Below are 14013 nucleotides of genomic sequence, written 5' to 3' on the forward strand. Positions count from 1 at the left end.
TTGGTGAGAAGCAGCAGTGCACCTACCGATCGGCACGTGCCATCTCCCATCTCCGTCTTATAGCTCTATCCACGTCTTGGTTAACCAGAAACTTAGACCCAAAGAGCTAGAACTAGTAACAAGACTATAAAATTAGCTTAATTTCGTGCAAAAAAATATGCTCTGACTACGGATGAAAGAAGAAATAGCAGTCCTGCCTCCACATGCCGTGTGCCTACCCACTTCCACGTACATGACCCCTCCACCTCGCAATGAATAGTAGCCACCTATCAACTATCCCATAATTTCTCCCACTTTATACAAAAATATCTCTGGCTCTTTCAATGACAAGTTAACTACCGAGCAAGCAACGTAATATATCCCATTAGACGATACACGAGAAAACCCAGGTTCATCGGTGCTTGGTCGCGTTCCTACCAATATCCACGTGCGCCTCCCTACGCCCACGACATAAAGCAAAACGAACCACCTCTGCTTGTCCCCACACCTCTTCCCCCACCACTCCTACTCACACCCATAAATCCATGTCCACCCCAGAAAATGAACTCTACCCGCTCGCGCTTCTCATGGACGAGTTGAAGCACGAGGATGTGGCAAACCGCGTGAACGCCATGTCGAAGATCGAGACCATTGCGCGCGCATTGGGCGCGGAACGCACCAAGACGGAGCTCTTGCCCTTCCTCACTGACGTCACCCAGGACGACGAAGACGAAGTTTTCTCTGTCCTTGCAGAAAAACTCGCCCTCTTCCCCAAGCTTCTTCCGTCGCAGGCGGATATCCCTGACCTCCTCCCGGTGTGCGAGATTCTTGCCTCCATGGAGGAGCCCATCGTGCGCGACAACGCGATTGCCTCGCTCAACACCATTGCTGAATCAATGACGGATGCCCAGCTCACCTCCAGCTTCGTGGAGATGCTTGACCGCTTATCGAACGGTGATTGGTTTTCCAATCGTGTGGCAGCCTGTGGCTTGTACAAGAGCGTTCTTTTGAAGCTCGAGCCAACGGAAATGCGCAAAAACTTGTTAAACTTGTACCTCAAGCTCGTACAGGACGAAGCCCCGATGGTCAGACGTGCTGCTGCCACCAATCTCCCCCACTTGATCGACCTTCTCGCAACGACCCTCAACGGAACCGCCCAGCCAGACCACGTCGACTGGGAAATCCTCTCTGCAATGTTCACCTCGCTTACAGGTGATGACCAGGATTCGGTAAAGTTCCTCTCCATTGACGTTTTGATCGCGATTTTGGAGTTTTTCACCGCCTCCCACGACGCCTCCCATGGCGAGGAGTTGCTCGGCTCTGCCGTCAAATTGATCGAAGACGAGAGTTGGAGGGTGCGGTATATGGCGGCAGACCGCTTTGAGAAGATTGCGCGCAACTTTGATGCCGCACAGGTGCGCGCATTGGTGCCGCACTTTGTCGCGCTTACCAAGGACAACGAGGCGGAGGTTAGAAAGGCCGTGGCTAAGCAATTGCCGGGCTTTGCTCTGTTGTTGAAAGACCAGGCCCTTATCATCAGCGACCTCCTTCCGTTTGTCGATGAGTTGAGTGACGACCCAGCGGAGGTTGTCCGGTCCGCCTTGGCTTCGGAGATTGCCGGCTTGGCCCCTATCCTCGGAAAAGACGCCACCACGACGTATCTCCTTCCGATCTACACACAGATGTTGAAGGACGAGTTCCCGGAGGTTCGTTTGAACATCATTTCCAAACTCAATATCGTCAATGGTGTTATTGGCTCCACCAAGTTGTCCAACGAGTTGTTGCCATCTATCAAACAGTTGGCGGACGACAAACAGTGGCGCGTGCGTTTGGCCATTATCGAGTACATTCCGTTGCTCTCCGAACAGTTAGGCGTCCAGTTCTTTGACAAGGAGCTCGGGCTCTTGTGCATGTCGTGGTTGTGGGACTCGGTCTACTCCATCAGGGAGGCCGCCGTCAATAACCTTGAGAAGTTGAGCGAAATCTTCGGCGCCACGTGGGCCAAGGAAGAGATCTTGTCGCGCATCTTGCATGCGGATCAGCACGACGCAACCGGCGCGGACGTGCCCAACATGAACAACTTTGTCTACCGCATCACCGCGTTGTTCGCGTTGACCAAACTCATCCCAAATCTTACCACTGAGATTGTTGTGGAGGACATTTTGCCGTTTGTCAACAAGTTGGCCAAGGACCAGGTCCCAAACATCCGGTTCAACGTGGCCAAGGCGTACTTGGTGATTGCGCAGATGTTGACCAAGACCGGAGCGGAGGTTGTTCAGGCGCAGGTCTTGCCGAACTTGGCGGTTTTGGAGGCGGACGCGGATGTTGATGTGCGGTTCTTTGCGAACAAGAGTATTAATGAGGTGAAGAAGTTGATTGCTGCTTGATCGTGACGCTGCCTGTATTGAGGGGGTTATTTATATCCGCCAAGCTCTCACGGTGGTTCTCTATCATGCCACCTGTGCTGACGGCATCTATCTTCTCCCTCTAGTTCCGATTGGTTCTATAATGGTCAATGCTTTTCCTCTCCTGATCGTTGCTATATTCTCCTCTCACCTTATCCTCTTACCATGATTCCCCTTCCTTTCTGTCATGATCTCCGTTTATGTATTTTCTACTTTTCCTTAATTTTAAATTGTTTCACGAACTATCGTGTAGGCATTAAAAAAAGAGGGTCCGGCAAGCCGCAATGCTAATTTTAATCTCTGAGTTGGCATTGTTGTGAGTGTAGATATATCAGAGCTTGGTAAATAAATCCAGTCATGGCGCTTCGGTCAAGAGATAGCCTTGTTTTCGTAAGGTTAGCGGATATGGCCTTGTCTCTACGTCTATACCATATATCACCAACAATGGTTGACCTGTTTCACACACGGAGTGGGCTTGGCCATACGTTCAGTTTAGGCATTAGTTTTCTAAAAGACTGCCATTTAACGGCAGTTTTGTCCCTGCAATCTGTCATTGACGCCGGTTCCTATAGTGCTTACACCTTGAGACATTACTTAGGCCATTGTCTCATCAAGCCCTTAATCCTTTGAGAGTTCTAAACAATCTTACAGAATTGTCTCGTCCTATAAATCAGTCTAACCCGCTCTACACTCTTTTGAACCGGAAATGATCAATTGCTTATAGAAAATACAGTAGACGCAACAGGAGGTGTATATCAAGGGCAACTCCTGGACCGTCTATCTCATCGACAAAAAATTGTGTACCAGGTGTTGACCGAATTATACACATGGCTGCGATGAATGGCATGAGCCATTGAGAAGTGAAGTGATTTGTGGCGTACTTAGACAATGGCGTAGCGGATTGGAATGTGGATCAACTTGACGACGTAACCGACGACACCCATCATGATGAAACCGACACCAACAGCTCTGATGATCTTCAAGTACTCTAAAGACATGTTAGTGGTCAGTTGGTGGGTGGCATGACGCCATACATACCCTTCTTGTCTGGCTTGGTACACTTCTTGATGAAAGCGGAACCGTCTCTGATGAACTCAGTTGGAACTTCGGTGATCTTTTCTAAACCTTCGGCGGCCATTTTGTGTGTGTTTGTGTATGCTGAGAAACAAGGAAGAAAGGGCAATAACGCGATGCGGTTTCTTATAACCTGCTATCAGATGCTGGAAAATCCGCCGTAAACGACACGACGCCCGCAGATGTGAACACGGCGCGAGAAGAGGCGGGTAAATTGCCTAATGCGGACATAAATGGCAATGCCTATTTTGGCGCAAGACCAATCCTGTACCGCCACAAGATCAACGATCAAGCAGGGTGACACGGAGATGTATCACGAAAAGAGGCAATACGTTATCCTCTTGTTTTTAGAACCACCATTCGACATTAGTTTGTCAGGGATAATTCACGTATTCATTTCCAGAGTCTCGTCGGTCGTGGTTCTGGTTCTCTTACTGACGGCTTCATCAAAGCCTATTTCGTAAGATCCGATTGAAGCATGAGTTTTATATTCCTAGTTTGCGTCACATAGGACAAATTGTCATGGCAAAGCTGTTTAATAAATTTGCCTAATTTCATCATTAAAGGTGGTATCATTGCTGTGATGATAATCTATCCAACAGCAGTAACACTATTCAAGCCACAATTGATGGATCTTGATTTGGCGGAGGTACGAAACCCAGATTCAAGTCCCGACACCTCGTCAACCTTCCCCGTTCCTACATAGATCGACAATTATCCACGATTTTCATCGCCCTACACACATTCATATTAATCATTCATTAACACTATAGTACACAGTGGCAGTCACTTAGAAACCATGCCATTCGTCGTCGCTCTCATCATCCGAGTCCTTGACTTCCTCCTCCTTCTCAACAATCCCCCACTCGGCTAATCTGTCATCTTCGAAAATGTCCTCCTTGACCTTCAATCTGAGAGTCTTCAACAACGCATTCTTATTCAATCTCTCGAACGGTAATAACAAGGCCTTGATAGGAGTATTATCAATGATGTCTTGCTTCTTCTGTGCGATCTGCGCTTCCTTTTCCTCACCTTCCTCTTCAATGTCAGCAAACATAACCTTCTCCAACTCATCGATGTAGATATCAATGATGTGGTATGGGATGGCGTAGGGAATCTTGGCATCGCCGCTCAACGGACCTTGCATCATAACCCCGAGGTACAAATCCACAAAGTTCTTGTCCCACTTCTGCGTCTGCAACTTCCTGAAGGAATGGTTAATGACTCTTCTCAACAACATGTAGTACTTGTCAATACGGTGCTGGTCCACGCCAACCCACTCCTTCCCCATGACAAACCAGAAAGAGTCCACAAAGACACCAAAATTCTTGGCTGGGATGGTTTCGGAAAACAAGGCCCCTAAGGCATCCGCAAGACGCTGTTGCGGTCTCGGACGGTCGCAGAACCACATGGAGTAATACAACCCTTTCCACAACTTCTGGTACTCCAAGAGCGGCATGGAGGTCTGCTTGTTGGATAAGAACTTCCGCAAGGACTCCAACGCAGCTTCTCTGGTCGGACGATCGTTGGCAGCAAGTTTCTTGACAAAGGAGGAGGTCTGGACAGCCATAATGTACGTGGTGGAATAGACTAGGATATGAGAAGCAAGACGTCTTGGTTAAATGATTTTTTTTTTCCCAACGGTTAATATTTTCACTCCTGCACAAAAGACTTTTCGCGATGAGGGCCACACACGACCCATGACGAAGCTGGTTGATAGCTCAGACTATGGTTTCTGCAATAATGCCTCTCCAAACCTTGAAAAGCTTCCGGTAGACCAAGGTGTACCGTGAAAGAGTGACTGCATAACCATACTGTTACATGTTCCTACCATAGCAGCAGGCTTATTGTGACAATCCATCAACACCTGTGATCCCACGATATAATCCATATTACATATACAATATCCATCTGTATAGCAAACTCCTCTTCTAAAAGCTAGCCATGCCGCCAAAAGAACTGGAAAATAGTAATAGCCGGGAGGTTCAATACGATGCCTCCGGAAACAAGATCAATCCTTTCATTCCTCGTACGTACCCCGAAACTCTCCTTCTTGCACTACTAACCATCTAGAGTTCATCTCCAACGCGCCATGGTACATGGACCAGGATAATACCGACGATCCGGACGACTATTTGAGGCACCAGAGGCTCGATCCGGCTTTGCCGGTGGTCTCTCATACCGAGCCTGTAGCAGGTAAAGGGATTGTGGAGGAAGTGGTCCAGCACGTGCCCGCGGAGGTTATTGTCAAAAAGTTTCCCAAGGGTTCGTGCAGCAACTGTGGTAGTATGAAGCACAAGCGCATGGACTGCCTCGAGCGCCCAAGAAAACAGCAGAATTCGTCCACGGTGAGGCGAGCTGCCCCGCATATCTCGGTGAAGAGAAACGAGGACTACGACTCTAAGCGAGACCGCTGGTTTGGCTACGATACCCAGGATTGGGACGACAGGGCCAAGGTCTGGGAGGACAAGGAACTAGCCAAGGTGAGGCAGGAGATTGCAGACAGAGTCAAGCTAGAGGAAGAGAAGTTCAGGAAAGCAAGTGCCACCTTTGACGATTTCAGCTTGGAGATGGCGGAGTTGGGGTTAATTGACGACTTCCAGGTGGGCACCACCTACAGCACAGGTGCAACAGATGATACTCCCACAGAGCGAGCCAAGAAGACGATCCGTGACCGCTACGACCAGCCAAGTTATTTATCCAACTTGGAAGACCCCTTGAGTTATGATCCCAAGTCCAGAATCACTATTGACAAGAACAAGGGCTTCATTAACGACCGTAGCCAGTTTGTCAAGTATCTCACGGGTGAGGCCGCTGAGTACGAGAGAACCAAACACTTTGCGTGGGAGAAGGACAAGCGACAGAGCAAACAACAGCATCTTGAGCAAACGGCCGCTGCCTTTATCGGAGGACTGGAAGACCCTGACGGCCCACAGGTCCCGGTGGCGGATATTAATTTAAACCCAGAAGCTAGTCCTACCGCTGTCTTATTAGCTGCCAAAAAGGCCCAGGAGGAGAAAGAACGGGTGAGACAGGAAAAGAAGCGGAAACTATTGGAGATGTATGGAGGAGGGAAGCATATGAAGTAGGTTGGAGAAAAAGAACTTGCGCCATTGGTAGAGCCTGTTGTGCCATTGATAGAGCCTGTTGCGCCATTGGTAGAACCTGTTGCGCCGTTGGTAGTTTATCGTGATGTAAAAAACTTCGGAGAGTAATCACATGGTATAGAAACTTCTGCCACATTTTAACTGCTAAACTATTACGCATTTCAAAACTCATTAAACACTCGGTGAAGCTACATTCTGAATAATACTTTATCCTAAAGTGGTCTTGATGCCTTCAGGTATGTCAGATATATACAATACTCTAATTTTGGTTCAACAAATCGGGTGTATTAGTAGTCACTTCTCTATGAGCACTTAAAAGATATTACTTTGACATTATTTTGACATTACTTTGACATTAAATGGTAAATATGATACAATAGCTAGTTATATACAGGGTCTAGCACCACCACTTGTAGATTTTGACGTACAACGGCTTGGAAGCTAACACCTCCTTTTCCTCGGCGATTTCTTGCTTCAACAAGTCCATGTCGATATCCCTTCTCCCGGCGTCGATATTGATTTCATCAGATCTGAGGAGTACCTTGAAGTTTTTCTTCCAGATCTTGTGGCCAATCCAGGACGCAAGAATAACTGGAAGCCCAAGGTAAGACATGAAAAAGTCCGAAGCGTTTGGAGAGGACCCGATTGGAAACAAGGCAATCCAGAACTGGGCAACAAGTACCAAGGCGTTCATCACAAGCCCGTACCACGAGCCCCAAACACCGGTCTGCGAGACGAAAGATAATTCGTCGACGCCTCTATTCTGATGGTACAACGCGGCTCTAAATCTGATATGAGAGGCATTGATAGAGGCCCAGGTGAAGATAGAAGACAAACCGGAAAGCGCTAACAACCAGTTGAACACCTCCACTTGCTTCTCCGACGCGGCACAGAAGGCAATCATCCCAAACACGTTGGTGATCATAATGGCCACCAACGGTCTCCCGGCTCTGTCGACGTAGCCGCAGATCTTTGGTGCCTGATTCTGTTCGGCAAGGGCAACCATGGTTCTGGAGGTGGCATAGACGGAAGTGTTTCCCACGGAGAGAACAGAGATCAAAATAACAACATTGATTACCGATGGCAAGCCCTTGACACCACCATTCTTGATAGCAATAACGAACGGAGAGGCCACAGCATCCACGGAAGAGGCGCCGATCAAGGAGGTATCGTTGTAAGGGACCAAAAAGGAGATGATGATCAAGGAAACAATGTAGAACAAGGTGATTCTCCAGAATACCTGCTTGATGGCAGTAGGCAAGGTCTTGTGGGGCTCTTTGGTTTCGGCTGCGGTAAGACCGATCATTTCGGTACCACCAAAGGAAAAGGCAGCGGTGACAAAAACGGAGCAAACCCCCTTGAAGCCGTTGGCAAAGGCACCTGGGTCATGCCAGTACTTGTCGCCGACGTATTGACCTTGAGGGCCGCCACCGCCGATCAACACAATCCCCAAGATGATAAAACCAACAACAGCAATGACCTTGATGATCGAGAAAACAAACTCAGATTCACCGTAACCCTTGACACCGAACAAGTTGATGGCGACAACCATGAGAAAAAAGATGAGCACCCACACGTCGGGGTTGACGGTGGTGTTCCAGAACTTTATGGTGATACTGGCAGCTACGAGCTCCAACGGTAAAAGCACGGCAAACTGCATAAAGTAGTTCCATGCAACGGCAAACCCAATCGATGGCTCCAAGAACCTGGTGGCATAGGCATTGAAGCCCCCCGAAATTGGGAAAGCGACGGCCAACTCACCCAACCCCTGGATGGTGGAGTACATCATGGTGCCGATGATACCCCAGCCAATGAGCAAGGAGGCCGGACCACCGGTTCTCAAAGCCCCTCCACTCCCGACAAAGAGCCCGGTACCGATAGACCCACCAATGGCAATCATCTGCAAGTGTCTGCCCCTGAGCTTCTTAGAAAGAGGAGACCTGGAGGTTCTGATGGCAGCACGTTCGTACTCAGTCAAGTTGGGATCCACATCAGACATGTCCACGACCACTGGCTTAAAGGAGTCTTTAAACGACTGCCATTTACTTTCAGGCCTCTGGCTGGTGCAGAGAGCGTTAGAGGAGGATGTGGATTGTATGACAGTGTCGGACATCTCCATAGCGGAGAAATCGTTGGACCTCTTGGATTCCATGATTGGAGACTGGGACGGAATTGATGAAGATTGAAGGCCTAACCATTTCACCGTTCTACAATGTGCCAGACCAACGTCTTATATACCAAAATTTTCCGTGAAACCCCCAGACTCTTTTTTTGCGGTAAAGTCCAGATGCACCTTTGCCTGCCGAGGTGCGTACCGTTTCCGGATGCTTAATTCGGTGCAGGATGTGGTTTATGACATCTCCCATAGTAATTTCGAAAAGCGTGAGTCATATTGCTACCGCGACAGTTTCATTGTGGTAGGAAACTAGACGTATATGGCAGGCAACAGATGTTCCACCGGAGGTCCTAGAGATGTGCATGAAGCATGGGTAAAATTTTGCCTCGTGCATAAAAGCTGTCATCGCCAAGTCCCCTGCCGCTTTTTTTCCCACTGGGAAGGTCCTGCCAACTGTCTTGCAGCCACGTCTTGGCTTTTTTTTCTCTTTGCATGTATGCGGCCGGCATGGTGCAGATGCCGTAAATACTTTAATGGAAGGAGAAACAGAGAGCGAATCAACGGACAGTAGGGAGTATATTGACCCGAAATGGCGCAGGAAACTGATGTTCAAGTCCGTGATAATGCGTTGAACGTGATAAGAGCCGGAACCGCTGTGGTTTAGTAGGGATATCTGTGGAGCGCAGATAATGGGGTCCTAGAGACGTGATAAAGGTGAAGATTGGTTCCTAACGCGTATTCGTTGAAAAGCGATCAGAATTGGTTTCTACTTGTCTTGGCGCACTTTTGTGGCGGCCACGTAAGCCTTTTCTCTTCTGATGTGTATCAGGGGAGAGGAATAAGTCGTTATAGTAGCTGTAAATTGCCTCTTGCGGCGCTACGCATAGGTTGGTTCCTTAAAAACCCACCATGGTACAACCATATCTGAAGATTCAAAACTGAAAATTCCTCATTGAGTAAAGGTATACCCGTATAACAAAGTCATTTTACCGATAGACAACGTGACCGGAGACTCAGACGCCTTCTTCGGAGATATTCGCTTGTAGATCTTGAGCCATTCTGTTTGCCCTAAACCAGGAAGAATTTTCTGGCGCGACGCAACTACGCAATGGTCTCTCATAAGTGTAAGGCCCAGTCACTTGTATATGAGCTATAAAAAATGCTAGGTGATAGATTGAGAACCAGACCCGAGTAACGTGCTACCTACCGGTATTTCCCAGCTTCATGCTCTCTTTGTCATATTCAGTGTCTTTGGAAACACATTCCTATACCCCAGTGATTCCAGAATCAAACTTGGATTTATACCCTTTCCTGTACTGCACGATGCAGATTCACCTAAACATTTTCTATTACTATACAGTCCACCAGACTTTACAGTTCTGGAATTCTATGGGAACGAGGGGTTCAACTCCTCAACCCACTCGCGCGGCATGGCCCTGAAGATCTGTACCCTTCCGCTGGTCAACTCTCCGTCCAAAGTACCACGCATCACCTGCTTCACCCCACCCACATTCTGATGGACAATCTGCAACGGCGTCACATTAGTGATGACAGCTGTGTGGTCTGGCGCGCCGTAACTGAAGGTAGTACCGCCATTGTGGTATACCGCCGACCGGAACTGAATAATATCACCACGTCTCAACTCCACATTTTGCAGTTCCTCGGAGTCGTACACCAACGCACCATGGATCAAGCCGGTGCTCACAAACGTGTGATTGCCGCAGCCTTTTACTAAGGCATCATGGGCCAACGTCCAACACTCGCCATTACCCACCTGCTTCCCTAGCTTCCCCTCGCACCAACTGGCGACATAGTCACCGAACTTGTCGGCGGACACCTGTAGCTCTTGCGCCGACGGTTTCAACGGGCCAGAAACCTGTCTCTGGCTGAATTCGTAGCGTTCCGGGAAACTAGTGGCCCAGCTGAAATGGAGTTTCCAGATCGACAAATCGCTCATTCTAACCGCCATATTCAAAAACTTGTTTTCTCTCCCGTTAACAAAGGAGGTGCCGAAGGAGGTGGCAGTGTTGAGGCCGGATAAGCAGGCAGGTAAAACAAGCGGTTGATCCTTAGTGAACCACAAGGTATTCAAGTTTAAGGATTCAACGCTTGGGAGGGCCGCGAGGGGATACTCTGTTTGTTTAGCCTGAGAACGCGATGGCGGGGGTGGCGGTGCCCTCAGGTACGTACCTGAAACTGGAACAGTGAGTGGAGGAGTTACTGGAATGGGTCTAGCACGAGGTTTAACCGGGAGAGCAATAAGAACTTGGGGTTCAACCGGGGGAAGGGCAGGAACTTGTGGCTTAGCTACAGGAGGAGCAGAAACTTGAGGTTTGACAGATGCTGACGGCTTCTTAGCCACGGTGGGCTTAGTCTTTGGTATTGGTGGGGTCTTCTTCACCACGGCTGGTTGAGTGTGTTCCGCATCCCAGAAATCTTCATCATCGCTCTCGTTCTCCACTTGCTTCTCAACTGTCTTCTCGACATAAGAGTTGTGAGTTTTCTTCAACCCACCCCGTAAAGCCGCCATAAAATCTGCATCAGCATCGGCATTTGTTTGCTGAGCCATCCCCGGAAGTTGGAAGGCAGGCTTGGCGACGGGTTTAGGCTTGGCTGGCAGTACTTCCTTTGCAACATCTTGCTCGTTCAACGAAAGTTGAGACAATCCAGGAAGCTGGACACCGGTGTAAGATGGTTTTGGCTTGACTGCTGGCGGTCTAGGGCTGATTGATACAGCGGCAGGATGGGCTTGAGACACATTAGGGGGTTGCGTACCATGGTACGGTACCACTGGCTTAGGCTTTAAAGCTGGAGGGTGGATCATCTCCAACCCTTCAGTTTTAGACTGGGTCGGGATCGTTTCAGGTTCATCGACGTCCTCCATCGCGAATGGCACGTGCTGCATAACTTTCAAAGTTGTGATGTCATTCCTCGAAGGCTTTGTTGGCTTAGGAGCCTTGCTGGGGGCAACCGCCGGAGGGGGGACTGCAAGAACTGGTACCTTGGGGGTCTTTGCTTCGCCAAATACATCATAGTACGACCTGGATGGAATCTTCTCATGGGTCGCAATCTCCTCGGCGCTTTCCGATTGAAGCTGAGCCGGTTTGGGTGGTCGTGGAGCCATTTTTTTCGCTGGCTTTGGGGGCGGCACCTTTCCACTGGAGTGGCTCTCTGACAGCTCTGGTACCGAGTATTCCGGGGGAGGAGAATCTGGAGTTATCGCAACCTCCGGTCTGTGAGGCTTTGGAGGTGGTGGTAACGACGATATGTCTAGCTTTGGCTTGGCCACTGTCTCGACCGAGGCTGTGGATCCTCTTGCGGGCATTCCCGGTGGAAAGCCTGGTTGGGCCTTAGTCTTAGGATCAAAAGCCACACCATTGGTCCTAGCACTCGAGGGCGGTGGTGGTGGAGGAAGAAACGCGATATCAGCAACACTAGGAGCTGCCTTTGGGGCTCTTAAGATCGGGTTCTGACTCGCGTACTTCCCGACATACGCCGATGCCGCAGTCCTCGCCGGTAGCAGTGGAGCTGGTGCGATCCCGGTATGGACTGGTGCGGTTTCAGAGTAGGCTGGTGCAGCCGTGGTTTCAGGGGTCAATACAGCTGGATTGAGAGGAGAAGCAGTGGGAACAGGAGTACGAGTCGGAGTGGGTAAGTGGGTTCCTGCAGAAGAGCTACGGAATTTGTGCACAGGTGGTGGCGCAAATGATGACGGATCAGGCAACGGAGCCTTTGGTTTCTCCTCTCTTTCCTCGTCCGGTAGTGGAACCCCGAAATTGCCAACCTTTGGCTTAACGTAAGGCTCTGGGGTGAACCCAGCTGGAGCTTCCGGCTCAGGTACTGGTGCCTGCTGATAGCTTTGTTGAATATATTGCTCATTTTGCTGTACCTGAAGTTGAGGTGGGGGATGAGCAGCTCTGTCGTACATACCAGGGAGTTGTTGGGGCTGACCTTGAGGAGGTAAAGGCTGTTGAAACTGCTGGGGTTGCTGGGGTTGCTGAACTGGCAGCTGAGCCTGGATTGGTTGTTGTTGAATTGGCTGTTGGTATTGCTGTTGGACTGGCAGCTGGGCCTGGATTGGTTGCTGCTGCTGAATTGGCTGTTGGTATTGCTGTTGAATTGGCTGTTGGTACTGCTGTTGGATTGGTTGGGGCTGAGGTTCTGGTTGTTGAGCCTGTTGTTGAGCCTGTTGTTGAGCCACGGCGTTCATGAGAAACCCACCCGCAGACTTCATCTGGTCAAACGTAATCACCGTTTGATCACCGTTCGGATTATGCTGAGCTGGAGTAGCCGGCTGTCCCAGTTGAGCACCCTGGGTACTCAAAACCAAGTTCCCAGCCGATTTGAGCTGATTCATCGTAAATCCTTGTTGTCCTTGCTGTCCTTGTTGTCCTTGGGATGGCTGAGAATTGAGCATGGGCATTATGGCGTTTCCAGCTGATCTTAGCTGATCCATGGTGATGCCCAGGGGTTGTTGGGCTGGGGCCGGTGGAAGCACTCTAGCTGGTATTGCTGGAGCCTGGGCGAGTGGTAAAGATGACGCAGAGTTTGGAGTGTGAACGTTCAGATGGTCGTACAACTGAATTGGCTCGTTTTGAGAAGCCCCTTGTTGCTGGTACTGACCTGGTTGTTGTAATTGAGGAGATTGACCCAGTTCCAGCTGGTATTGCTGTTGAACTGGTTGCTGGTATTGCTGTTGAACTGGTTGTTGAACTGGTTGTTGGTATTGCTGTTGAACTGGTTGTTGAACTGGTTGTTGAACTGGTTGTTGAACTGGTTGCTGAACTGGTTGTTGAACTGGCTGTTGAACTGGTTGTTGGTATTGCTGCACTGGCTGCTGGTAAACCTGGCCTGGCTGCCCTGGGACTCTTCTCGGCGGCGCAGGAAACGACTTCGGGTCTCGCAATGATTCCACCGGCCTCACCTGAATCTCAACCTGGTCTGTCTCAGGATCCACAGCGGTACCGGAAGTTGAGCTATTACCACCAGAGTGATTCTTGTACGTCTTGTAACCGGCCTTAGAAACCGTCTTGATACCGCGGCCCGTTACCTTGGCGGCACCCTTTCCCGCAGATTTAATTGTGCCTTTATTTTGCTCCCAGAAAGACATTATAAAGATATATAATGGAGAACAGACATGGGATGAGATGGAATGAGATTTGTGTCGTAGATTTTAAGCTCCGCGCTAGGAAGGTGGAGAAATCGCGCCGCACGACCTTTTAGCACAGCCCGCTCAGGGATGTGAGGGTCGAACAGCGAAAGGCTGGAAAATGAAACTCTGTCAAGTTACGAACAGACAGTTGCAGGTATTTAGCCTTTCTTTCTACTGATA

The 14013-nt window shown here is 49.4% G+C and overlaps 6 protein-coding genes across 6 annotated transcripts; 2 read left to right on the plus strand and 4 right to left on the minus strand.

The window, feature by feature from the left end:
• The first annotated feature begins 349 nt into the window (after window positions 1-349).
• On the plus strand, window positions 350-2604 carry TPD3 (protein phosphatase 2A structural subunit). Its single transcript, XM_019129305.1, has one exon. It carries the CDS (start codon window positions 525-527, stop codon window positions 2364-2366), a length of 1842 nt encoding a protein of 613 aa, XP_018983975.1. The 5' UTR covers window positions 350-524; the 3' UTR covers window positions 2367-2604.
• A 661-nt stretch (window positions 2605-3265) lies between these two features.
• On the minus strand, window positions 3266-3522 carry BABINDRAFT_64255 (translocon subunit; the record flags this gene model as incomplete). Its single annotated transcript, XM_019132428.1, has 2 exons — window positions 3266-3372; window positions 3423-3522. The coding sequence occupies 2 exons, from the start codon at window positions 3520-3522 to the stop codon at window positions 3266-3268; spliced, it is 207 nt and encodes a 68-aa protein (XP_018983976.1).
• A 359-nt stretch (window positions 3523-3881) lies between these two features.
• Window positions 3882-5121, minus strand: BABINDRAFT_162354 (uncharacterized protein). Its single transcript, XM_019129306.1, has one exon. The coding sequence runs from the start codon at window positions 5026-5028 to the stop codon at window positions 4249-4251; it is 780 nt and encodes a 259-aa protein (XP_018983977.1). The 5' UTR covers window positions 5029-5121; the 3' UTR covers window positions 3882-4248.
• A 281-nt stretch (window positions 5122-5402) lies between these two features.
• On the plus strand, window positions 5403-6547 carry SLU7 (mRNA splicing protein; the record flags this gene model as incomplete). Its single annotated transcript, XM_019132873.1, has 2 exons — window positions 5403-5487; window positions 5532-6547. 2 exons carry the CDS (start codon window positions 5403-5405, stop codon window positions 6545-6547), a joined length of 1101 nt encoding a protein of 366 aa, XP_018983978.1.
• Window positions 6548-6962: 415 nt separating this feature from the next.
• Window positions 6963-8678, minus strand: BABINDRAFT_38465 (amino acid permease; the record flags this gene model as incomplete). Its single annotated transcript, XM_019131876.1, has 1 exon — window positions 6963-8678. One exon carries the CDS (start codon window positions 8676-8678, stop codon window positions 6963-6965), a length of 1716 nt encoding a protein of 571 aa, XP_018983979.1.
• A 975-nt stretch (window positions 8679-9653) lies between these two features.
• Window positions 9654-13864, minus strand: BABINDRAFT_162357 (uncharacterized protein). Its single transcript, XM_019129307.1, has one exon. The coding sequence runs from the start codon at window positions 13789-13791 to the stop codon at window positions 10069-10071; it is 3723 nt and encodes a 1240-aa protein (XP_018983980.1). The 5' UTR covers window positions 13792-13864; the 3' UTR covers window positions 9654-10068.
• Between the last annotated feature and the right edge of the window lie 149 nt (window positions 13865-14013).

This window comes from Babjeviella inositovora (assembly GCF_001661335.1).
Source record: "Babjeviella inositovora NRRL Y-12698 unplaced genomic scaffold BABINscaffold_9, whole genome shotgun sequence".
NCBI lineage: Eukaryota > Fungi > Ascomycota > Pichiomycetes > Serinales > Babjeviella > Babjeviella inositovora.

Excerpts from the sequence above, each read along its gene's own strand:
- BABINDRAFT_162354 (XM_019129306.1), bottom strand. The coding sequence starts at position 5,028 with ATGGCTGTCCAGACCTCCTCCTTTGTCAAGAAACTTGCTGCCAACGAT.
- TPD3 (XM_019129305.1), top strand. The coding sequence starts at position 525 with ATGTCCACCCCAGAAAATGAACTCTACCCGCTCGCGCTTCTCATGGAC.
- BABINDRAFT_162357 (XM_019129307.1), bottom strand. The coding sequence starts at position 13,791 with ATGTCTTTCTGGGAGCAAAATAAAGGCACAATTAAATCTGCGGGAAAG.